At 41.3% G+C, this 25,022-nt stretch overlaps 1 protein-coding gene across 1 annotated transcript in view; it reads right to left on the bottom strand.

The window, feature by feature from the left end:
• The window catches only part of frmpd2 (FERM and PDZ domain containing 2), a 43,047-nt gene that overhangs the window by 13,379 nt on the left and 4,646 nt on the right, over nucleotides 1-25,022 (bottom strand). The window contains 17 exon segments of the mRNA XM_036571800.1: nucleotides 1,757-1,873; nucleotides 2,576-2,683; nucleotides 2,797-2,874; nucleotides 3,407-3,492; nucleotides 3,909-4,095; nucleotides 5,791-5,950; nucleotides 7,373-7,558; nucleotides 9,151-9,303; nucleotides 10,005-10,143; nucleotides 13,584-13,719; nucleotides 16,283-16,457; nucleotides 16,624-16,695; nucleotides 18,554-18,686; nucleotides 19,777-19,831; nucleotides 19,902-20,007; nucleotides 22,450-22,629; nucleotides 22,768-22,833. Of these exon segments, the coding sequence (XP_036427693.1) occupies nucleotides 1,757-1,873; nucleotides 2,576-2,683; nucleotides 2,797-2,874; nucleotides 3,407-3,492; nucleotides 3,909-4,095; nucleotides 5,791-5,950; nucleotides 7,373-7,558; nucleotides 9,151-9,303; nucleotides 10,005-10,143; nucleotides 13,584-13,719; nucleotides 16,283-16,457; nucleotides 16,624-16,695; nucleotides 18,554-18,686; nucleotides 19,777-19,831; nucleotides 19,902-20,007; nucleotides 22,450-22,629; nucleotides 22,768-22,833 (2,137 nt within the window).

Raw genomic sequence — 25,022 nt, 5'->3', positions numbered from 1 at the left:
AGTGATAATTTTCACTACAATTTCACCACAGGCTTCAGTCAATCTGCACAAAATGTGAACCATAGAACGCGGCCGTTAACTGGGCTGGTGGCGACTGTGCAATCCTGACTGAGCGGAGGACAGTTCGAGGAAACGGTCACACGCTGATCACCCCTTGGTAGTAGGCTTAACTCAGGGGTCACACCTGAAATGTTAAGAAGAGCCATTTTGTCCTTTCAACAAAGATGAAACCACCTTGGGAGCCACAACACTTTTATGTCCGTTTTACCATCATGGCTGTCAGTAGGTATGTGCTAATGTATCAGTACAGGCTAAAAATATAATATAAATACCAACACAGACTCACTTTGCTCTGCGTTAAGCTTTAGCTCAGCTACAGCTGCTTTTCTCGCATCTCTGGCAGGAAACATTTCCTCAAAAGTAGAACAGTTTCTTGTAAAACGTCTCTCAACGTTTGACTTATTATGAGTCTGAAATCGCTTCTCATTCGCCAGCTTCTTGCTCAAATTGTCCCGTTCCATCTTAAATGGTGCCTAATGCTCCAGAAATGTACTGCTGCACCATTTAAGGTGGAACGGGACAATTTGAACGAGAAGCTGGCGAATGAGAAACTGACTTCAGCTTCGTGACTTAGTGCTTGGCAGTTTCTCGTTGCAGATTAAACGTATCAGGAAACCAGCTGCTTGATTGTTGGTTACACTTAAACCTACTTTTTGGTGATCTTTTTGTATATTTGTAGCTTTTCAACTGCATGTTTCTTTCTGGCACAGATTAAATGCGGTGTCTTGTTTACACTGTCCGTTGGGCTTGTTTGGTGTGTCAGGTGGAGATTCACAAACATTGACAGTCGCGCTTTGAAAGTAGCTAAAAAGTAGTGCACTAATTTAGTAGCTAAATTGTAGCTAGCTACAAATTTTGGGAAAGTAGCTAAAAAGTAGATACCTACTCATTTTTCAGTAGCTATCCCAGCCCTGCATTTAGCCTATTCAGAACTCCTGTGGAGCAACGTTCTCTGATCAGACTAAACAAAAACAGAACTCTGGCAATAACTGTTTGTAGAAAATGTTTGGAGAAAGAAGAGTTGAGTGTATAATTTCAGGAACTCCCACAGTGAAGTATGAAGGTGGGAGCATCATGAAGTGGAGCTGCAGTAAACAGTACTGAAGCATCACACACGATTGGAAGAAACATGAATGGAGCGATGTTTTAGGTGAAATTAGGGGAGAATTTAGTCTCATAGGCCAAGAAACTGAATCTGGGGAGAAGATGAACATTTCAACAAGACAACGAACCCAAACATACAGCCAAAACAACTGCAGACTGGCGCTCACATGGCCCAGCCGTTCCCCTGACTTTTGACAATCAATTTTTAAAATTATGGAGGATTTCCAAATTGCGAGTCTATCAGAGGAAGCTTCGTAATCCTGGGGAAATGAGGATGGGTTTCTGAGAGGAACGGACCAACACAAAACCACAACACTGTAAAAAGCCAATAAATTCTTACTGCAGACGTCTCGAAGCTGTAATTGTCTAATGCTGTTAGGTGCCATATAGAACTATTTTCAGCACATTCTAACACTTTTATGATGCAAAGAACCCTTTAAATCATGCAAGTGGTTCTTTGAGTGTTCATGGTTCTATATAGAACCATTTTCTTTACTAAAGAACCCTTAAAGAACCATCTTTTCTTATCTGAACATCTCCACACAGCTTGAGGCGAATGTTCTGATGATTTGCTGCTGAATTCTATCTGTACCTTTCGTCTGCGAGATGATGAGCTCCACCTGGTTGGGGCTGTTCTGCAGGATTTCTGCTGCTTCGCTGAAGGTCATGCCCTCCAGACTGGTCTGATTCAGAGAGATCAACCGGCCACCTGGAGGACCACAGGAGGGCGCTGTTTCTACTTGCATTTAAAGTTTTTTCTGATATGCACTATGGTTTTCTCCTATTCAGATTGATCAGGTATTCATTAGAATGCAGAAACGTGTGGAAGAAAGCAGTGATTCAGTGAGTCAATTCACCAGTTTGTTCCAAAATAATGGTTATTGTTTCAAATATAATCAATCATTTTGACATTCTGCTGCCAAAAACAGAGAAAGAGAGGCACTTTTTGGGGTAGACCTGGTGTGAGAATGGGTTGGGAGGAGAACTGCCAGTCGAATGTCTTCTGGGATGGTCTGACACTAGAGGGCGCTCCAAATTGGGCGAGTCCAAAATGAATAGGTTTCTAAGGAGCTTTTGCATAATTTTTGTGCACTAATTTACTCAACACAGAACAGCAGAACATATGTCAACACTCAGTTACAGGACTTTCTAACTGTGTCTCATGTACAGTAATACCAATTGGCACTCATTAGCAGCAATGCTAGCATCCTACTGCCCTAAACCTGCATTCTGTAGAAAAGTGGAAATATGCTGTAGAGTTTTCATTGATTTTTTTAATGTTATACATTCTTCTGCTTTCTGATTATTACTTTATTTATTTAGCTCCATCCACCCCTACTCACTGTGGGCTCTCTCTGGCGCCCTCTAGCATTTTGCGGATTTTGAGGAATCCACATAAACGGGCTCTGACCTGGTCTGATGCGTCCGTCTCGGTCCGCTGGTCCTCCCGGCACAACAGATGCGATAAAGATTCCGAGATCCAGCCTGTTGGTACTGTCTTCTCCAACGATTACAATACCTCACATTTAAAACAGACACTTTTACTTCACAAAATGACAGAATCCCATGTTACGCTTATGAGCTGCTTAGAGAGACAGAAAACGGTGGAAGGTGTAGGTTTCAGTTCCTTACCGAGGCCTAGTTTGGGATCCTTCTTCAAAGTCACACAGACTATTTCCCTCTCGGGCGCTCTGGGACTCGATGGAGCGTCTTCAGGTTTGGAGGATAAAGAAAGACACTCTGTAAGAGGCAGCATTGTTCTGCTGCAGGAGAAACACTGAAGCTGCAGCAAAACTGGTGTTGAATTACAAAGTTTACTCCTTTACATTGGAGCTATGAGACTAATGCAGCTCACAGCTTGTAGATGTAACTACAGTTAGCATTATGCATGAGTTTTAGTACTGGGAGGAGTTTTGGTTGTACTGGGAGGGGCTTTGGTTGTGTTGGGAGGGGTTTAGTTGTACTGGAAGGAGTTTGAGTTGTTCGGGGAGGAGTTTCTGTTGTACTGAGAGGTGTTTTGAATGTACTGGGAGGAGTTTTGGTTGTACTGGGAGGGTTTTTGGTTGTACTAGGAGGAGCTTTGGTTGTACTGGGAGGGGCTTAAATTGTATTGGGGGGTTTTGGTGGTACTGGGAGGAGTCAGTTGTACTGGGAGGGGTTTTGGTTGTGTTGTACTAGGAGGGGCTTTGCCTTTGCCAAGACGCACAAAGTGACCAGGTGTAAACAGCGTCTCTGTCCATACCTCTTAAGGCAGAAGACAAGGAAGGAACGTCTGAGTTTCGCTTCTGAGACCCAGCAGCAGATCTCTGGAAAACTGGACTTGTGGCACTAGAAAAATAAAAGCATGTTAATATCACAGAAAAGCCAAGTAGGATGCAAACACTGTTAAAGAGGGATATGTGGTTCTATGTAGAATCTTTCTGAAAGTGGTTCTATATAGCATCAGAAAGGGTTCTTCTATTATTACAAGCTTGACATCAAAGCAGAACCCTTTTTGTCACCATGCAAAGAACCATTTAAGCATACAAATAGTTCTTTGAGTGTTCAGCGTTCTATATAAAAGCTTTGTATTTACTAAAGAACCCTTTAAGAACCATCTTTCTTAAGAGTGAAGAAATGAATAATGACTTTTTTGATACATAAAACCACACAAATGTCATAATTCAACTAAAAAATTAAATGAGAAAATGTGACATTTTTGTCTTGTCTTTATTGTTACTCATTAGTGAGTGTGGTTCTCTCACCTGGACCGCTCCAGTAAATCTCTGTGCTGCTTGATTCTGTTCTCGATGCGGCTGGCGATGTCATCACACAGCTTGCTCATGGACTCCTGGTGGGTGGTATTGAGCCCGCTATTGTTCAGAGCCCCCTCAGAGCAGGAGATATTGTTCTGAGCCCGGCACACCGCTGCGTACTGCACAATACTCTCCTCTGAAGAACACAAGACATCAGCAATGTTTAGTAGATTGGTAGATGCAATAACGAAAGGTAATGCAGGAAAGTTGGCTTTAAAGTGGCCCTTTTATTCTCATTTTCAGTGTTGATAATTTTATTTTTGCTCTACTAGAATAGATTTACAGCTTTAGTGTTCCAAAAACACAAAATGTCCTCACACTGTTCATCTCTATTCACCCTCTGTCTGAAACGCTCTGTTAGAGCTCCTGTGTCTTTAAGCCCCACCCCCTGATGAGCCCAGTGTGCTCTGATTGGTCAGCTTGCCCACTCTGTTCTGATTGGTCTCCTCCAGAGTGGTTCCACCCCTCCAGGTTCCGCCCCTGAGCAGCTGTAACTCCAGCGGCATCGGTTCTGCCGGATCTGTTTGATCCAGAGTGGATCCTGAAAGTCCGGTCAGCGTCTCTCCACACACTACAGTACTGAACACACTCTGCCTCCTCCAGTAGCCGCTGTGTGCTGTGTGAGGGGGCAGAGCTCGCCGGTAGGCGGGCAGTAAGGACTGTGTTACGAGATGATGTCATCTTGTAACAAAGGAAAAGGGCTGGAATTCCAACAAGGCGTTTCAGGCAGCTGAGAAAAGTGGGTTCAGTGGGAGAGAGTTTCTCCCTCTGGAGGGAACGCTGAGCTTTGGGACTTTGCAGAACATTTACATGCAGAAAAAGCTGCAACACACTAAAGGAAAGAGAGGAACTGGAAAAGAATTTAAGATCCCCTTTAACTTCTCTTCAGTATTAATCTACCAGTCCATATGGACCAGCCTGTATATGCAAACCAAACTGCAGCCTGACAGCCTGTTTTGTGATGTCACAAAAACCAATACATTTACATATATCTGCCCATTCAGCCTACAGCAGTTTAGCCCCGCCCACCACTGAGGTTATAAGGAGTGTTTTTGCAATCATCCTTCATGTAGTATCAAAAAGTGTTCTTTGAAAAAGGTTCTGTATAAAACCATTTACAACACATTCTCCACCAATCTGAACGCCTCTTTCACGATGCAAAGAACCCTTTAATCATGCAACGGATTCTTTTAGTGTTTATGGTTCTATACAGAGCCTTTACTAAGGTTTACTAAAGAACCCTTGAAGAACCATCTTTAAGAGTGTAAGGGATGAAGAAGGGTTGGAAAATGTCAATGTATATTCTTAAAAAGATGGTTCTTCAAAGTTTTTTTTGTACAAACTTGGTTCTGTATAGATCAAAGAATCGTTCACATGCTGAAATGGTTCTCTGCATGGTGAAATAGTTTTTCAGATTGATGAAGAATGTGTTGTATATGGTTCTATGTAGAAAATTTTTGAAAATGCACTAAAAAGGGTTCTTCTATTGTTACAAGCTTGACATCAAAGCAGAACCCTTTTTAGTGCTGGAAAAAAGGAAAAGCACAACAGATCCCCTCTATAACTCCAGTTATTTTCAGTCAGTGTTAGCTACACCATCATTTTTGAAGAATGAAAATAATCTCAAACTTCCACTGATAGCATTTCGACTATCTATGACTGAAGTAGTGAGAGATCTGCCACATTAAATATTACAAATACATGATATTTTTACTGAATTTGGCTTCACCTAAAGGCCCTCGGAATAGCAGAAGCAGTGTTACGGTACAGGAGGAGTAAGACTGGGGAATCATATGGAAAGCAGGTCAAGAGAAGGAAAAGATGGACGTACCTGAGGCCAGACTGTGGCTGAGCTGGCGAGAGCTCATCTCCTTATGGAACTTGTGTTGAGCCATGCACAGCTTGCAGAGGTACCTGGCGATTTTGGACTTCTCCATGAGGAAAGTGTGCTTCTTCTTACTGACGCTGCTCTCTATGACGAATCTACGTCTCTGTGGGAAGAAGAACCAAGCGGTACAGTTTTCCAGCTATGACCTTTCAGAAGGATTTAGCAAGAGGCATATTTCAGAGACAGCATGTAGGTGGAGTCCTACTTGTTTCTAGCTAATTTGTATTGCATTGAAAAGCTAACTAGCTACACATCAGCTAACTGTATTTTTATCTGTTCCAGCCATGTTCTTTTGTTTTTAATACATGAAAAACAATTTACACTGTTTTTCCGTTTGTTCAGCCAAGACTTGTTTGGTGTCTGAAGTTTGCTCATTAGTTTTAGCACTGGGGCTAAAGGCGAAAACAAACAGGTTTATGCTTGTCTGGTGCTGGTTTAGCTGGTCACCCGTCATGGTCATGACAGTTGACCAGCATACCAGCATCCAAAACACAACATATGCTTGTCTGGTGCTGTTATATGCTATAGAATGTAAATAGCATTACGCAAATTGCATCACATCATCAAATCATCACACAGTGCCTTGTGTGAGTTCATAAGTCACTGATTTGTTCAGTATGATGTTTTGTTTTCCATAAAAATGAACACAAGTCTGGACAAAGGCTGGTACTGTTGTTAGCTATGTTAATGTACTTTGGTCCACGTTTATAGATAACAGTGAGTCATACAGTGTCAGAAACCACATCATCAAGACTATTAAAGAGACTGAATAACACACCTTTATAGTGAGGGTATGAGGATTAGGGCATGATGCTAATTGGTGGGATACAAGCTTCCTTAATTCCCTGTTAGAAAAACCAGCATGGCTGGTCACCAGCAAAACCAGCATATCGCTGCTGTTGGAACAAAACCTCGTATCTCCAAAAAAGTCACTTTACAGAACAAGGAAAATGTTCTTAACTTTGAATGGAAGTAAATGGAGAAGTATTTTTTTCTAAGTAATTTTGGACCATTTATGTTGGTCCATGCATCCATGAAATTTTGACGCAACATGAAAGGCAACTGCCTTTTTCCAAATTATATCAAAAAATGAAAAATGATAAAAATGGAGATATGAGGTTTTGTCCCAACAGCAGTGATATGTTGTGTTTTGGATACTGGTATGCTGGTCAACCAGCATGACCTTGCCAGGTGATCCCCTGAACCAGCATCAAACCAGCTTGGAATTCATGCTGGTCTGTGCTGCGTTTTTCAGCAGGCTAAAACTAAAGAAGCAAAATTTAGACACGAAACACGTCTTGGGTCGACTATGTTTGGGGTACGTTGGGGGAAACTGTGTCAATTAGATTTTACTCCAAGTTGTACCGTAGAGAAGTCATTTATTGGTGTATGCTAAGTCTTCTATTCCATAATAGATCAAAAATAGATCAGGTTCTTCTCAGTGAATGATTTACATAAAGCACCACATCCTTGTCAACGCTTTAAAGCTTCTTGAGCGTCACTCTTTCTCTCGGTTCAGACTCACCGCTGCAAAGATATTGACGGTCTCTCTCCAGTGGAACCTAAGGCTGGCGGAGCGGGAGTTATTTTTGACTTCATACACAATGACTCCTTTGGCACACACCCCCAGGAGCAGCTCTCCGGTGAGGGTCTTCTTCTCGCGGGCCACACGGTGAAACAGAACGCCGTACTCCGGAAGCTGCTGGATGGCCTGCAGAGGTGGAACATGCTGTAAGAACAGGCTGCCAAAGCCAAACAGACTGAAGAGGAAACAGGAAACTGGAACTGTGCCCGTGACACCTGTGCTAGAGCTTAAACTGGACCTGAAATTCTTGTCTGAACTTAATTATAACCGGAGAACTTTGTCTGAGCCCGACCCAACTCAAAGCACTGCATCTGAAACTGACCTGAGCTCATTAAAGTTATAAACATCATTAATAATGCTAATTGATGCTGACTCCCCTATGGGTGAGTTACTAATTATGATTTACATGCACACTTTTTGACTGTTCATGATTAAACATGGACATTTGAAGCATGTTTTATCTGAAGCTTGTAACAGGTATTAATGTATATCTGAGCTTGTATGTATCAGTTTTACAGTCACTCTTTCAGTAAAGAGTTCTGACAGAGCTGCCACCACTGTTTTACATTCCTAACAATTAACCCAAACCTGCTTAGACTATGGCTCTTATTCACAGTATCTAGAACCTCCAGAAGGACTAGAGTGGTATTTTTATTCATGATGGCATCCACTGTAAATCAAAGTTTGATTGGTTGTCACATTCTCTATCACTTCATAATTTTGTTGGTTGTTAATCTAACGTGGAAGGCATTGAGTCCAGCTCCTGAAGTCCTGACCAATAAATTAATCACATTTAATTCAAATCAGTATAGAATATATAATTAACTACTGTAAAAAAGTTAGAGACCCTTCATTGATACCCAGTCAAAACAGCCATTAAGTACAAGTCATTAATTTTTTAAGAGATATTTGTGAGGAGATTAGATGTAAGATAATCCACTAATCATGAAAGAGAAAGTCAAGTAAAAAAAACAGGAGTTTCCAAAACTGCAGTTCAAAAACTGATTAAAAGCTCCACAGAAAATGTGGCTCCTAACAACCACCTAGAAGAGCTGGTCGACCCCAAAACTGCCCCCCTCAGATAAACAGCACTTAAAGCTTTCATCTCTGAGAGAGAGGAGAAAATCAAGCTGATCAGATCTGAAAACATCCACAGGTGTTTCTGTCCATCCTTCCACTGTGAGAAGACGACTCAGCGCTGTGGGTCTGAAAGGATGTGTAGCTGATCAAGAAGAACCTCACTGAGAAAAGGAGACGGACACAAACAAAGAAGCTGAACGATGGACTGACCACCCCAGAGTCCAGACCTCAACACCACTGAATGTGTTTGATTACTTCAGAAAATGATCAACCAGCTTCTAAGACTGAACTTTGGAGGTGTGTCTGCAGATTCTTCGAGGAGCTGAAAGTGAGTCTCCTGAACAGAATGGAAGCTGGAATAAACAGAGAGAGAGAGACTCACTGACTCACACAGCTGAGAGTAGATTTAGCTGTTGAGGCTTCTGTGGGATTTTCTGTTAAAAATCTTTGTTTTTTTTAATGCTGAAAAATGAAAAACGTGTATTTAAAGGCTGTTTTGACTGAAAATTAAATGAAGGGTGGTCTCTGACTTTTGCACAGTACTGTATATTATAAAAGCAGACTCTGAGAAGTCTCTTTGCTCTCCTTTTCAAAATAAATCATGCTGATAGATCAATAGATGGAAGTGAAATGTTGACCTTGAGGAACTCCAGCTCAGACTCCTCAGCGACCATGTTCACAGAGTTGGCGTGCAGCCGCAGCAACTCCTCTTTCAGGCAAGGCAAGGCCATTTTCTCCAGTGTGCTCTTGGAGACGTAGTGCTCAGGGCGGTAGTAGTTCTTCCCATAAACCTTCAGAAAAGACATTTCAGTGTCATTAATATAAAAATTAAAATGTAGTAGACCAGCAGACATTCTCTAACCCAGCCATTCTGCATGACAATTTAATACGCTGAATGTTCTGAAAAGCCTGATTAAACCCATAAATTGGTGGTGGTGATAGGAACCAGACATCCACCTCTAAAAGCTCCCTCACAGAAAGTTCCTACATGAAATGGTTATGAATTCACTGCCTGATGACTGAGACACTGTTTTATGATAGTTTAGAGAACTTAAACTCCATTCATGGTGGAGGGATACATGCAGGGCGCTGTGAAGAAAACTTTTCAGATTTTCAGTAGAAATCTGAGTCTCAACAATCAAACCACTTTGTCTCATCGAGTTTGTCTCAACCACTGAATTATGCAGGAATTTTGAAAAATCAGTGTTGTTCCCTTTTAAGATTCATGCTAAAGTCAGTAAATCAGGCAGCAATGTGTTAAATGGTGCACCAGAAAATGACATCATAACAACTCTGCGCATAATTAAGTTCCTGTGTCGTGCTTTATGACCGTCTATCTTTATCTCTTCCTTTTATGTAATTAAATTTCAGTTTACGGCTCCCAGAGCCAGAGCGATAAATCATAGTCCAGACGGCCCTGCAGAGACGTGACTGGGTTATAAAGGAGCTCAGGGAGGCTGAGGAGCATCATCCTTCATTAGCGCAGGACTACCTCAGGCATACTGTCCCCAAACTCAGCCTGCAGGGCCAACCCAGCGAGCACCAGGCCGGTCTCCTCGTTACAGGGCAGACGTTCCTCCAGGATGTCCCTCCTCAGCTGCAGGTAGTACTGGTGTCGGGTCAGCTTGTGTCTGCCAAAGGAATGAAAGGGAAAGTCTCAGGTGACGATTAACTGTCACCTACAACTCTTGGAACCCTAGGACAGTATGGTGTTATTGTTTTGGTATTATGTTCAATTACAGTTATAAAGTATTTACATGAGACAGTCACACATGCCATACGCTGTTATTTTCAGGAGACCCTGGGCTTCTCAGATGACATTATTTGACATAAATCCTAACATAGTTTTGATATCTTATTAATTTGGCTAATTTTTGATCAAATTTTACTTAGTACAAATTTTTGTTTATGCACAAGTGTCACCTCAGATCATTTTTCAGAAATTGTTTGTCTGGGGTGTCAGTGAGCTGAAAATGCAAGAGTTTTCATTGTGGTTCATTCTATTGCTGATTATTGAGTAAAAACAAATAATTGGCATAAGGCAGCCACGCTTTTTATTGATATTCTAGCCTCTTATATTCATACTAAGTGCTCGAACTCTGATACTGTTACGGGACGGCAGGGAGGTGGACCCGAGTGCAGAGAGGAAAACCCGTGAGAAAGGGTCTTAAATGAATTGATGAGGTGATGGAGTGTGAATTTGGTGATTGTGCATGTTGGAGTTGAGGTGGCTCAGAGCCAGGCTCAAGCCGCCGACTGATTGCCGGTCCAAGGAGTTACCCCTGCACCACTGGGAAGCAAGAAAAATAAAAAACGGTGGGAAAAAGGCAAACAGGGGAGCCGCTGAAAGCAGCGTGCTCAAATAAAGGCTGAGATTGAAAATTGAAATAAAAGATAATCAGAAAACAAAAAACACTTCCTCTGTAATTATGAGAGGAAGGTCACATTTATGTTTCACCTGTTTGCTCTTTGTGGAACAAACACTTTGTTTGGCTCGGTGCCGCTTCTTGTTCAGGCCTTCTTTTTGGCTTTTAAGTAGTTTTGGGGCAATTTCTCTTTTTCCAGCCCTCTTTTCTTTTCTTTACTTTTCTTTTTGTTTAAATACTCACCTGGGCTAAGTACCGTACCGGTCACACCCCAAAGGTGTGACAAAGGGCTGCTGTTTGCCACAGCCTTAAGTAGAGGAGTCCACAGGTGTGTCAGGTTGGGCCTAATCAACCTGAGAGCTTCTGGGAATTGGAGTTCCCTGTACTTATGGCACCATGGCACTGTGTATCTGCCCTTACAGATACACAGCAAGACAGGCTTTATTTTTAACTTCAAATTGAGTAGCATGTTTACTATCAGCTGTTTTTAATACTGAAAATAAATGTAAAGTGAAGTCAAAGCTGAATATAATTGATTCTATAATAATATTTCTAATATTTATTGTCATTTATCTGTTAATGAACAGTTCAATTATAGTTTTTCAATAAAATCTCATGACATCAACCCTTTAAACTCCCAGATGTATCACATCCTAATGATTATTATTCAGTAGCTACATGGAATGGAAAACAAACTAAATACAAAACAAATATTCTTAAAGGGCCCATATCATTGAAAACAGATTTTTTTTTTCACTTTTTTGGAATAAAATAGTTTGATTATTAAACTCTCAAAACATCGAGGGATTAAAAATATTAATAGAGCACACAGTCCATGAACTGAAACTCAGCTGCACTTTGAATGTATTGTTTTTGTGATGTCATTAAAGCCAACACATTTACAGAGGTCTGCTTATTTAGCGTACAGCAGTTTGGCTCCACCCACTCACACAGACTAGCTCCTCAATGAGGCAAAATATAGAGCAGCCAATAAGAACAGAGCTCATCTACACATATCAGTCTTAAAGGCCCAGCCCGTTTAATTCTAATTGATAAAGCGAGGTTGGAAAGTGGTCAAGTAGAAATGAATTAAGATGAAGTTTTAAGTTGAAGTTTTTGGTAAAAAAAAAACAAATAAGTGGACCTCAAAAAAATAAAATAAAATACAAGAATAATGTAGTTTATCGTTGCTGTCCAAAGGAAAAACATTTCTCTAAAATAGTAACTTTGCAGGAGAAGGAAAAAAATCCTTAACTTTTAATGTAAGTTAATGCAAAGATGTTTTATTCCAAGAGATTTTGGAGCATTTCTGATGGTCCCGTCATTGTGAAACACAATGTTAAGGACAGCTCCCATGTTGAAATGATGCAGAAAAAATGGAAAAATTGAGATGTTTTTCTTTCGATAGTGATGATATGGGGCCTTATTGAGTTAGTGAGTGTGGAAGCCTGGACCTGCCGGCATCTCCTGACCATTTAGGGTGTTAATATGCATTGGAATTTACCCCTTAAATGGCCAGTGGCTGCGGACAGGTCAGAGAATAACTCAGCTTTGTTGTTCTATGCAGGTACTGAATGATAAGTTTCAAAGCCGCCATACAGCACTGCTGTGTCTGATCCACTCACACCAGCGCAACACACACTAACACACCACCACCACGTCAGTATCACTGCAGTGCTGAGAATGACCCAAATAGAACCTGCTCTGTGGGGGTCCTGACCATTGAAGAACAGGGTAACAAAGTATCAGAGAAACAGATGGACTACAGTCTGTAACTGTAGAACTACGAAGTGAGACTATATGGTCAGTGGAGCTGATAAAATGGACAGTGAGTGTAGAAAGAAGGGGGTTTTAACACTGTGACTGAATGGTGTAAAGTGCCTATGGCCACTATATTTTTGCTGCAAATCCACCGAATCAACTCCACTGAAGCTCCCCTTCCTCATTTGGGGCTGACAGTGTAACTACAGTAGTGCTGCTGTGTTTGGCTTTGGGTGAAATCCATGCTGTTCATTCAGTGCTCACTGAAAACAGGAGCAGCACCCACAGCCTGAACTCTGTCTGTACTGTGGTCCATGTTTATAGATAACAGTGAAATAAAGCTCTGCTGATCGTTCAACACAGTTTAACAATAAATGGTCTTAAACTCTGGAGTTAATGTAGAACTGCTAATTCACCCTTTAACCCTGAAGATCAGCGCAGACTGCTGGTCACCATAGCAACACAGACAACAGTCTCGCCTAGCTGGTAGTAATGAAAAGACAAAGAGAGAAATTTAACACAAACATCGATAATTTGGAGACAAATGGACTTATTTGTGTTTATAATCACTCCATAAAGTCAGCATTTTTGCTTATATTATGTTTTTTGGCATATACTAGTACCTCAGCACATACTGAGACATATTTACAGCCAAGATGGTAGAACATTGCTAAAAAATGGACATAAAATATTGTGGCTCCAAAGCTGGTTTGATTTTTGTTGAAAGGGCAAAATGGCTCTTCTTAACATTTGAGTTGCCGACCCCTGTATTGGCTTAACTGTTAGCTACATTAGCTTTAATGTGGTCACTTTAAGCGTACTGAAGCTAAGTAGTAAGTATTTTATGATTTATCTTGAGACAAATGATCAAAAACCCTTTTTCACAAGGAAAAACAGGAGCAAACAGGATGGGATGCAAATTTGGAAATAAAGGGAAGCCTTACAGAAGGAGCGTGGTATCACTGACGAAGAATTTGATCCGGAAGTAGAGGATGAATGTAGAGGTAGGCACTTTTTTCCAGCTCTCCGGAGCCACTTTGGATATTTTGGTTTCATGGTCAAGAAAGAAGAATTCACCATCTGGAGAAAGAGAAGTGAAAGTGAGACCGGAGAACCATTCACACTCAAATCCATTCAACATTCATTCAGCCTTAGAGGTCACCAGCAATAACAAAAGCATGGGGCCAATTTTTACCATAAAACAAGCAGGTAAAGAGCTGAAAACTGAACACAAACAATATTAAACATCTATAAGATCAGAGCTCATAAAATCTTAAGGAGGAATCTCAAATGGCTGACTGCTCCATACACGGTGCACTATGTGTGCTATGAATTTAAAAAAAAAATATATATATATATATATATATCGCCATTGCAAAAATACATCAGTGAACAATCCAAAAGTTTGAGAACAATGTTCTTCTGTGAGCAACTGCAAGGATTGTAGCTATTTCATCCTCTACAGTGCATAATATTGTGTCGTTGTTGAACTAGATGGAGGAGAGGCCATTATTTCTGCCACAAGAAGTGTCCTTTTATTTACAGCAGCAGAAAGGCACATGATAAACAGCCGGGGATAGCAGGCAGGTCATTTCTAGCCATAACTCTTCACTCTGAGGTAAATAAATAACCCCCACTATTTCACCCACAGCCCGACACAAAATAACACAATAAACACAAACACTTGAAACCAAGGAACAACATTAACAGCATTAAACAACAACATTAAACACCCCTTTAACAGAGGGGGGGGGGCGTCTGGCCCAGCTCTGCACACCACACCTCTAAACCCACTTCTGAAAGTGGTAGCTGCCACATTATCATCAAAAGATTCAGGGAATTCAGAGAAATCTATCAATAACTTATGGCTGCACGGCCTCAGGAATACTTGGTCAAATCATTGGTAATGAACACTGTCAGATGCTGAACCCACAGACTGTACTCTGCACAGTGGAAGACACAATCAACAACGTCCAGAAACGCCGCCAACTTCTCTGGGCTCAAGCTCATCTGAAACGAACTGATGCTCAGTCTAAACGTGTATTATGGTCTGATGAGTCAACTTTTCAGATCGTTTATGGAAATAATGGACGTCATGTTCTCACAGCCAAAAAAAGAAGGGGACCATCCAGACCAGCATACAGTTCTAAATCCAATATCTATCATGGGGGGGGGGTATAAATGGGTAAGCTGCACATCTATAAAAACACTTCTAATGCTGAGTACATTTTGAGCAACACATGCTGCCTTTAGCCACTATCAGGTCAGGTCAAGGCAAAGTTTATTTATATAGCGCTTTTTATAACAGGTGGGGGTCTGAGCCCCCATGAACGTTGCTAATGGAGAAAGTGGCAAGGAAGAAACCTTGAGAGGAACCAAGACTCAAAAAGGGGAGCCCATCCTCCTCTGGACCACACCGGATAGCAAAACAATAACACAAGAGCAAAATGAGCAGAGAATATAATATATAGGTGCACTTTGTAGTTCTACAGTTACAGACTGTAGTCCATCTGTTTCTCTGATACTTTGTTAGCCCCCTTTTACCCTGTTCTTCAGTGGTCAGGACCCCCATGGACCCTCACAGAGCAGGTACTATTTGGGTGGTGGATCATTCTCAGCACTGCAGTAACACTGACGTGGTGGTGGTGTGTTAGTGTGTGTTGTGCTGGTACGAGTGGATCAGACACAGCAGTGCTGCTGGAGTTTTTAAACACCTCAGTGTCACTGCTGGACTGAGAATAGTCCACCAACCAAAAATATCCAGCCAACAGCGTCCTGTGGGCAGCGTCCTGTGACCACTGATGAAGGACTAGAGGATGACCAACACAAACTGTGCAGCAGCAGATGAGCTATCGTCTCTGACTTTACATCTACAAAGTGGACTGACAAGGTAGGAGTGTCTAATAGAGTGGACAGTGAGTGGACACAGTGTTTAAAAACTCCAGCAGCACTGCTGTGTCTGATCCACTCGCACCAGCATAACACACACTTACACACCACCACCACGTCAGTGTTACTGCAGTGCTGAGAATGATCCACCACCCAAATAGTACCTGCTCTGTGAGGGTCCATGGGGGTCCTGACCACTGAAGAACAGGGTAAAAGGGGGCTAACAAAGTATCAGAGAAACAGATGGACTACAGTCTGTAACTGTAGAACTACAAAGTGCACCTATATAGTAAGTGGAGCTGATAAAATGGACAATGAGTGTAGAAACAAGGAGGTGGTCATAATGTTATGCCTGATTGGTGTACAAACAAATACAGTAATAAAGGCCCTGTATGATTACACAGCTGAAGACTTGTATTACAGAGTGGCAAACAATGACACTTTCAAAACTGGATCAGTTTGTGTCTTCAGTCCCAAAATGATTATTAAATGCTTTTTAAAGGAAAGGTGATGTAACACAGTGGTAAACAGTCTCCTGTCCCAACTTTTTTGGAACATACTGCAGGCATCAAATTTGTAATGAGCTCATATTTTCAAAAAACAATGAGTTTTTGTACTACTTTACTATTTAGCACAGGTAAAACAGAACCTACTAATCACTGCTTTCTGTTTTATTGGCATTTACTGTCCCAACTATTTCAGATTCGAAGTTTGTATTTAAATAACAGAAATATTAAAGACTGGCACACAATACCTTCACTGTACGCAAGGCCGAAGTAGAAATGCTCCACCATTTTGCAATGGGCTATAATCATATCGAACACGTCCCCTCCTCTGGACTTCACATCACACTTGACCAGGATGATCTGTCCATTTGGCATAATTACTCTCAGATCCCTCTGAGTGGAACAGGACTTCCCTTTCTTTGACTGTGGAAGTACAAAGAGGGACAGAGAAAAGAAAAGGGAATTAAATAATTAGGAAATGGGATTGCAGCAATCCAGATGGCATCAGGCTGGAGAATACTGGCACACAGCAGCTTGGTTCTGACTCCACAGTGCCATAGCAGCTGACTTTTAATGATATTAGACTCACCACAATGGAACTGGGCAGCTCCAAGATAATGAGAGGTTCATCCAGCATTCTGACGAACTCTGGGCCCAAATCCTGCCAGGAGAGACACAAGGTCATGCTATAGTTCACGCTCTGACTTGCTTTACCACTTCAAACTTTATAAAGAACGCTACACCAGTGATTCAGACAGTTATTTTCCTTTTTGAAGACAAATCCACTGTTTTTTTCTTCAAATTTCTGCATAATTCAACCAGTGGTGGTCATAGGAACCAGGGGTCGCCATGTCCACAACATAACTACAGCCATTTTAGATGAAAACTGAAAAAAGTCAAACAGTCAGAAGCACAAATTACAATCTTGAATCTGTTTATTGTAAACAGTGGTGGACAGTAACTAAGTAAAAGTAATTCGATGCTGTACTTAAGTAGTTTTTCCTGTATCTGTACTTTACTGAAGTTTTTCCATTTTGGGTGACTTTTTACTTTCACTCCACTACATTTCAAAGTCAGATATCTCACTTTTTACTCCACTACATTATGAGAAATCTGTCGCTCCTTTTGGTTTATGTGTGTATAAAAACGTAACATGTCAAAACAAAAGAAGCGCAAAACAAGACCACCAATCAGGGCACAGCGGTCACTTTGTTTTGAGCTTGTTTTGACCTGTTGGTCATACCGACCCAGTGCAGCACACGGTTCAACATCAGTGCAGCAGCGTAAAATTCTGGGAGAGTCTATTCAACATAAATGATGAACTAACCTAACTTTGTGTAAACAGACCACAATATAGAAATATGTACACATATGCAGTTGAGACTGACGGGTCTTTTTTCTGAATTTATACAAACACTATTTCATTTTATAGTAAATTAGTTTTGGCTAGTTTATGTTTAGGGTGGCGCAGTGGGTAGCGCTGTCGCCTCACAGCAAGAATGGCCTGGGTTCGATTCCCGGCCGGGTGACCAGGGTCATTTCTGTGTGGAGTTTTGCCTGTTCTCCCCGTGTCTGCGTGGGTTTCCTCCGGGTACTCCGGTTTCCTCCCACAGTCCAAAAACATGCAGTCAGGCTGATTGGACATGCTAAAATTGCCCCTAGGTGTGTGTGACTGTGTATGTCTGTCTGTCTGCCCTGTGATGGACTGGCGACCTGTCCAGGGTGTATCCTGCCTTCCGCCCAATGACAGCTGGGATAGGCTCCAGCACCCCACCGCGACCCAGAAGGATAAGTGGTTTAGATGATGGATAGTTTATGTTTATGAACAGAGACCTACAGATGCAGTTTAGTAAAGGAAACTCATTTGTGAATCTGTGTTTAAAGCTTTTATTAAACTTAAACTTGTAACTAAGTTCAAATAAATTTTAAACTGAAACTTTGCTTGTTTGTAAAAAGTGATTTCAGAGCCACTCAGTTCCACCTGATGGAAACTGTTCGCCTTCAGTGTTTTGTGCTTATGATAATTTTTATAGACATCAGCGTCACTAATTAATGACTCTATTAATAGACTGGTTTACCAAGAGAGACACTGGAGTATTTTCACCTAAAATGAGTTAATGAAGCGAGTCTTCTTACAAAAATGGTAACATGACTTTAAAGTCATAATTAATGTTTTAGTACTTTCACTTTTGATACTTAAGTACATTTGAAGGCAAATACTTTAGTACTTTTACTCAAGTGGAGGTCTAAAGGGAGGAACTTCTACTTTTACTGGAGTAATATTTTACCTTGGGTGTCTCTACTTTAACTCAAGTACATGGTTTGTGTACTTCGTCCACCACTGATTGTAAATATAAATGGAATTCATCACATAATTAACCGTGTGATTATTCTAATTGTTATGTAATTACATAAAACAAATCACGCAACTCTTGGTTCCTAATGGCTGGAGCACAAACAGACAGATGCTGTAGATCTTATGAATTTATTTTGAATCTTTCTCTCAGATTGCAGGTTACCTTCAGTCTCCTCTCGCTGAGACTGAGCGAGGAGCCGAATGACTGGTGAGGTTTGGAGTTAAGCTGCTGGCATCTGTCGAGGTACGGACTGCGGCTCAGCCACGTGCTGCTGCTTCCTCTGGGAACGGAGCTTCTAGGAAATAGCAAGGACAGGTAAAAGTGCTGAGGTCATCAATATCCAGGGAGGAATCAACATCCAAACCCTCCCACATTTCTTCACTTCTTCATCTCATGAAATCTTTTCAGGCTCAGACCAAAAAAGGAAATGATGTGTGATCTTAGGAGATTACTGAGGTGGAGTCAACATGGGAGCAGCTGCACATGATCCTCCGTGTCCAGTGCCCAGCGTGGGCTAGAGGGATATAAAGCCCCCCAGCATTGGGCTGTGGAGCAGTGGAACTGTGTTCTCTGGAGTGACGGAGCTCCATCCAATACCTTTGGGATGAGTTGGAGTGACCCAGAACTGACCATCCAACATCAGTACCTGACCTCACTAATGCTCAATCAAATCTTCACAGCAATGTTCAACATCTAGAGCCTTCCCAGAAGAGTAGAGGCTGTTACTGCAGCACAGACTCACTATTAACACCTTTCATTTCAGAATAAACTCTGGAGTCGACAGACTTCTGGACAGATATTGAGTTAAAAAGAATTTGCTTATAACTTTTACTTAAATATCAAAAGTATTGCAAAATAAACAGATACAAGATAACGACAATCATTGAGGTCAAACTCTTTTTGATACTGATAATGTTGTTGATAATACATTCAAAGTTTTTTCCAATAAATGGTTCTGTACAATGTTTAGATGTACTTGCTAGACGGAAAGGGAGAAGAAGTCTAGCCGTTCACTCACAACAGCACACACCAGCGGGACAGTTAGCAGAGTTAGATAGCTGCAACTATTTTCTATGTTTAATTTTTGGGAAAGTGAAAGGGAAAGAAGCTCCGTAGCAACTTTTTAAAAAGGCTTTGTTACTTAAAGACCCAGTTTAATTTATAGGCCCAGTAAAAATGCAGCACCCTTAAAAATTATCCTGGCAGTAAAAAAGCCAGAATGAGCTTTAAGTTTTCTTCAGGGTTGAAAATACTATCCCAGTCTTAAAACTGAGCATTAGGACATGCCTATAATAAAACACACCAATTATGAATATGAAATTAATATGATAAAGACTTATTCTGAGATTTCTGGCTGTATCGCCTGGCACCAGATGGCTACTTACTTGTTAGAGTCAGTCTGAAAAGTGTGGGATGGTGAGCCGTTTCCTTTTGGACTCCCTAAAACAAAAGGAGATCTTATATTCTGGACATTGTTTTCTGTCTTAGGCTGGATCACAATAAGCTGAACAATCAGATCAGTGCTGAAATAATAGTAAAGTCTCACCTCGAAGCCTGTCTCTAATCAGCTGACTTCGATCTGTTAGAAGAGCAGCATTACCCAAAGCGTTCTCTGCCTGAAAAACATGGAGAACATGTCTGAGATGCACCGATCAGGCATAACATTCTGACCACCTCCTTGTTTCTACACTCATTGTCCATTTTATCAGCTCCACTTACTGTATAGGTGCACTTTGTAGTTCTACAGTTACAGACTGTAGTCCATCTGTTTCTCTGATACTTGTTACCCCCCTTTTACCCTGTTCTTCAGTGGTCAGGACCCCCATGGACCCTCACAGAGCAGGTACTATTTGGGTGGTGGATCATTCTCAGCACTGCAGTAACACTGACGTGGTGGTGTGTTAGTGTGTGTTGTGCTGGTCTGAGTGGATCAGACACAGCAGTGCTGCTGGAGTTTTTAAACACCTCAGTGTCGCTGCTGGACTGAGAATAGTCCACCAACCAAAAATATCCAGCCAACAGCGTCCTGTGGGCAGCGTCCTGTGACCACTGATGAAGGACTAGAGGATGACCAACACAAACTGTGCAGCAGCAGATGAGCTATTGTCTCTGACTTTACATCTACAAGGTGGACTGACAAGGTAGGAGTGTCTAATAGAGTGGACAGTGAGTGGACACAGTGTTTAAAAACTCCAGCAGCACTGCTGTGTCTGATCCACTCAGACCAGCACAACACATACTAACACACCACCACCACGTCAGTGTTACTGCAGTGCTGAGAATGATCCACCACCCAAATAGTACCTGCTCTGTGAGGGTCCATGGGGGTCCTGACCACTGAAGAACAGGGTAAAACGGGGGCTAACAAAGTATCAGAGAAACAGATGGACTACAGTCTGTAACTGTAGAACTACAAAGTGCACCTATATAGTAAGTGGAGCTGATAAAATGGACAATTTCAAACTTTGTGCTGACACTCAACAACCATGAACTCCTCTAAGCAGCTGGCTGAAGATCTAAAAATGAAGCTAAATGATGCCAACACAGCAGGAGACAGCTACAAAAAGATGGTACCATGTTCACTGTCTGAAATGGCAGTTGACCCTTTAAGGACTACATTGACTCACGTCCACCTTTGCGTACTTTTGTGTTGCACTTTCATTTTGTTTTTTTTTTTGTACAGAAGCGTAACATCTTATTTATCCCCAGATTCAGTACAACCTCAGCCAATAAAATGCCATACAGTAAAGATTTCTACACACTATATTTCTGAATTAGCCCATTAAACCACAGTAGCTTGAAAAAAAATTATATTATTTTTGCAATTTTTATTGCACAATTTAACACAAAAACCTGCACGAAACCCTTTGACCTAAAATCCAAGTTATTTGAAGTTTTTTCTTTACTAGTTTCTGTCCACAGTTACAATAGAGCACTTTGCAAACTCAACACAAACAAATATTTAGTTTTTTTTTATATTTTACACAGCCTGTATCGTTTGCCTCATGATGCCAAAACTGACTCACTCGTGCCTTCTGAATAACATGATTGGGGATCTGAAGAGTTCTTACATTGTGCATGATCTCATGCTGTATCAGCAATTCTAGAACCTTGTCAGTAGAACATATCCTCGTAGCTGTATGTTTTTTTCTGTTTTTGCTTTTGGATTCGTTTTAGTTTAGTTTTTCTGTTTCTTCTCTCTCAAAGTTGCCCAGGAACACTCTCACCATGACTTTCTCTGAACCAGAAGCTCTGATTGGCTGACACACCCTAACCAAAGCCAATCCGTGCAGCCGTTTTCCAGCGCTGTGCATGAGCACACCCACCTCCTCCTTTAAATCTCCAAATGATGTACTCTGATTGGCTGTTGCTCACTGTCAAGCGTAGGATATGACATATCATATAATATGTCACGATTAAAGACTGTTGATTGAAACAGATCTGTAAACAAAATGATCTGAACAAGCATCATGTCAAGTGCATGGAAAGTGTAAGCAAGTTTTCTATAAATTAACTGTATAGGTTTATGTAGGAAGCAAATGACTCACAATGCCAAATTTGGGCTTGTATTTTAGAGCTATTTCTCTATTTTCAAGAGGGAAGATCACATTTCTCTAGCTGTGGATGTCAAGGCCAGATCTAGAAGAACAATAAGGCTCTCAGAACTGCTAATATGCTACCAGAAATGCAAAGCAAAACCCCCACATGACAGCAAAGGACCCATAGGAAGATTTAGCTGACTCACAACCACACAGCTGGCAAGGAAAGTGATATATAGACAAAAACAGAAGCTAAAGATACAAACTCCAAACTAAGACAAGCACACATTCATCTTTACGACACTTAAATTATTTCAAAATTTTCAACGTTCCTCATTATGTCCACTTCCCATGTCCCTGCACAAGGACTGTTAGCATGATGCTAAATGGTAGGGTATTAGGGTTTTCTTTACTTGTTAGCCACACTAGCCTCATAGCTCCACACTGATAGACCATAATTGCGATAAGCTATGATAAATGATAAATCTGATTTTACTTTAAACATCAAAGCTGACTCACAGGGTCTTGTAGGACATCCTGGACCAGCTGTCTGACGACTCTGTCCGGCGGAGGGAGGAGATTGTTCTTGTGATGCTGGACACTCGCCTCCAGCAAGGCCAGCAGCTCAGGGCGTCTGTGAGCCACGTCTTCGCACATGCTCAGTAGAAGGCTGTTCAGGTGGTTGCTGAGCTGGATGGGCTGCCGGAGGAAAGAGCATTACAGCTTAAGCGAACAGCCCGTGACCTTTATGTCACCTGTTCAAACTGAGAACACAAAGGTCTTTCACATCTCATAACATAATCTCAAACCTTCAAGCTCTAGAATGCCGATGATTACCTGATTTTGAGGAAGCTGATAATCTACAGTCCAGTAGAGGGTCATTCCCAGAGAGAACACCACCATCTAGAACCAGCAATGAGTGAAATGATACGTTTTCTGGGCACTAATCAAGGCAAACAACAGCTTTGAATGGAGAGTCACCACAAAAGAATCACCATTTCATATTTACCCCACACATGGCATTTTACAGTGCATTATTCTGTATGTCTCACTACACCGTGTTATGCTGTATTACTATGGGGTTGTTCTATAAACCTCAATTCCAAAAAAGTTGGGACAGTGTTTGAAATGCTAATAAAAACAGACAGCTGTAATGGGTAAACTCTTTTTTAGACCTGTATTACGTTGAAAACCTTACGAACGCTATTGTTTTTATAATGGATATAATTAATATCCAAAGAAAAACGCATTTCCATTTTTTTTTCTTTTTTATATCATTTGAGCGTGGCAGATGTCCTTTATGTAGTGTGAAATTTCATGATGAATGGACCAATAGAAATGCTCCAAAATTGCTTGGAATAAAATCAATTTACATTGACTTACATTGACAGTTCAGAACGTTTTTGCCCTCTCCTGTAAAGTTACTATTTTGGAGATACTTGTTTTTCTTTGAACAGCGACGATGTACTCATTTGAAATATGACGCTCAAAACATGTTCCAAAAAAGTTGGGACAGGAGCCTGTTTACCTTGTTACCATGTTAGATCACCTTTTCTTTAAACAGCACTTAATTATCATCAAGACTCTGCACAGTGGAGTTTCAGAGGCAGACAGGCAGGCCAGTCCAGCACCTACTCTTTCTGATTACACTGCCATGTTAAAGTCATGTTGAATTAAGTGAGGATGTCCCTAAATAGATGTCGTCTAGAAGGCATCGTAGATATCTTTCAGCGTTAATAGTGCTTTCACAGATATGCGGGTTGCCCACTAAGGCTACGTTTACACATGACTTCTTTGGGTCATGTCTTTGCCTTGGATTCTTTAAACTTTTTTGACGCTGCAGTCTTGGTCTCCTCCGGCCACGTTCGGCCGTTATCGTTTGAAACCTCGAACACGGAGCGGTTTGATAAGTCTCTTCTATTTTTTTGGTACAGAAACATCAGCCTAAATGTTTATGAGCCTCAGCAGCGTGAAATTATGACGAATGTCGAGTTCGATTGACGTAAAAGTCATGAATTCCGATCTGGCTGTTCAGGCTGAGTCGCATTGTCACAGACCGGATACGTATTGGATTTCAGTACCACATATGACAGTGTGTTCATCTGTTTACACTGACACACAGATGACACATTTGCGTCACATACGAGGAAAATGATCGGATTTGGGCCACTTTTACCAGCTGTGTAAACGTAGCCAATTATGCCCCCACACCATGACAGATGCTGGATTTTGAATTTATACTAATAACAATCGGGATGGTCCTTTTCTTTTTTGGCCTGGAGAACACAACGTCCATTATTTCATGTTTCCATGCATCAGTCCATTTCAGAGGAGCTCGGGTTCAGAGAAGTCGGCAGCGTTTCTGGATGATGTTGATATATGACAACCACTGTGCATAGTACAGTTTTAACTTGCATTTGTGGATGCAGCGACAGGTGTTGTTTATTAACGATGATTTGTCAGAGTATTCCTGAGCCTGTGCGGTGATCTCATGTCGGTTTTTAATGCAGTGTCATTTGGGGGTTGTCGATATCTCCTCACATCCATATATCCAGCATTTTTTGCTTGAGCAAATTAAACATGCCTCCTGTTGCACTGCTTTTAAAAGGCTACACTGAGCAGTCTCTTTCTGCAGTGCCCCCTGGTGGTGATTTTGACTAAGATATTTGTAATTAATATAACAAAATAAATATTTCCTGCCTGCAACTCTGTTATCAGATGAACTAGGACTCTGTTGTCTCTCGGTGTGGGAAATGTCATTGAGCTGCTAGTGAGCAATGAGAGGTGAAAGGGGAGGGGTGAGAACCCCCTGCTGTGAAAAACTCTTCACACCTTTCCACAAAGATGGTTATGCTGTTATAAAACGGACCTTTCTCCATATCGAACAGTCCTGCACGGCTGACACAGTAAATGCACTTTCAGAAATGTTGCTCTGTTTGCTCACCTACGAAGATGAAAATCCAGCTCACTTCCGGTTTATAAATCATATAAACATCCATCTAAATATATTCAATCAAAGTTACCAAAGTAAAAATGTATAGTTCAACTGAGGAAGCTCCCGAACAGGCAGAGGCAGCATGTTATGGCTAAGA

This window comes from Colossoma macropomum, unplaced genomic scaffold (genome assembly GCF_904425465.1).
Source record: "Colossoma macropomum unplaced genomic scaffold, Colossoma_macropomum, whole genome shotgun sequence".
In the NCBI taxonomy this organism is placed as follows: domain Eukaryota; kingdom Metazoa; phylum Chordata; class Actinopteri; order Characiformes; family Serrasalmidae; genus Colossoma; species Colossoma macropomum.
The sequence above is the reverse complement of the archived record's forward strand: the minus strand, read 5'-3'. Positions and strand labels throughout refer to the sequence as shown.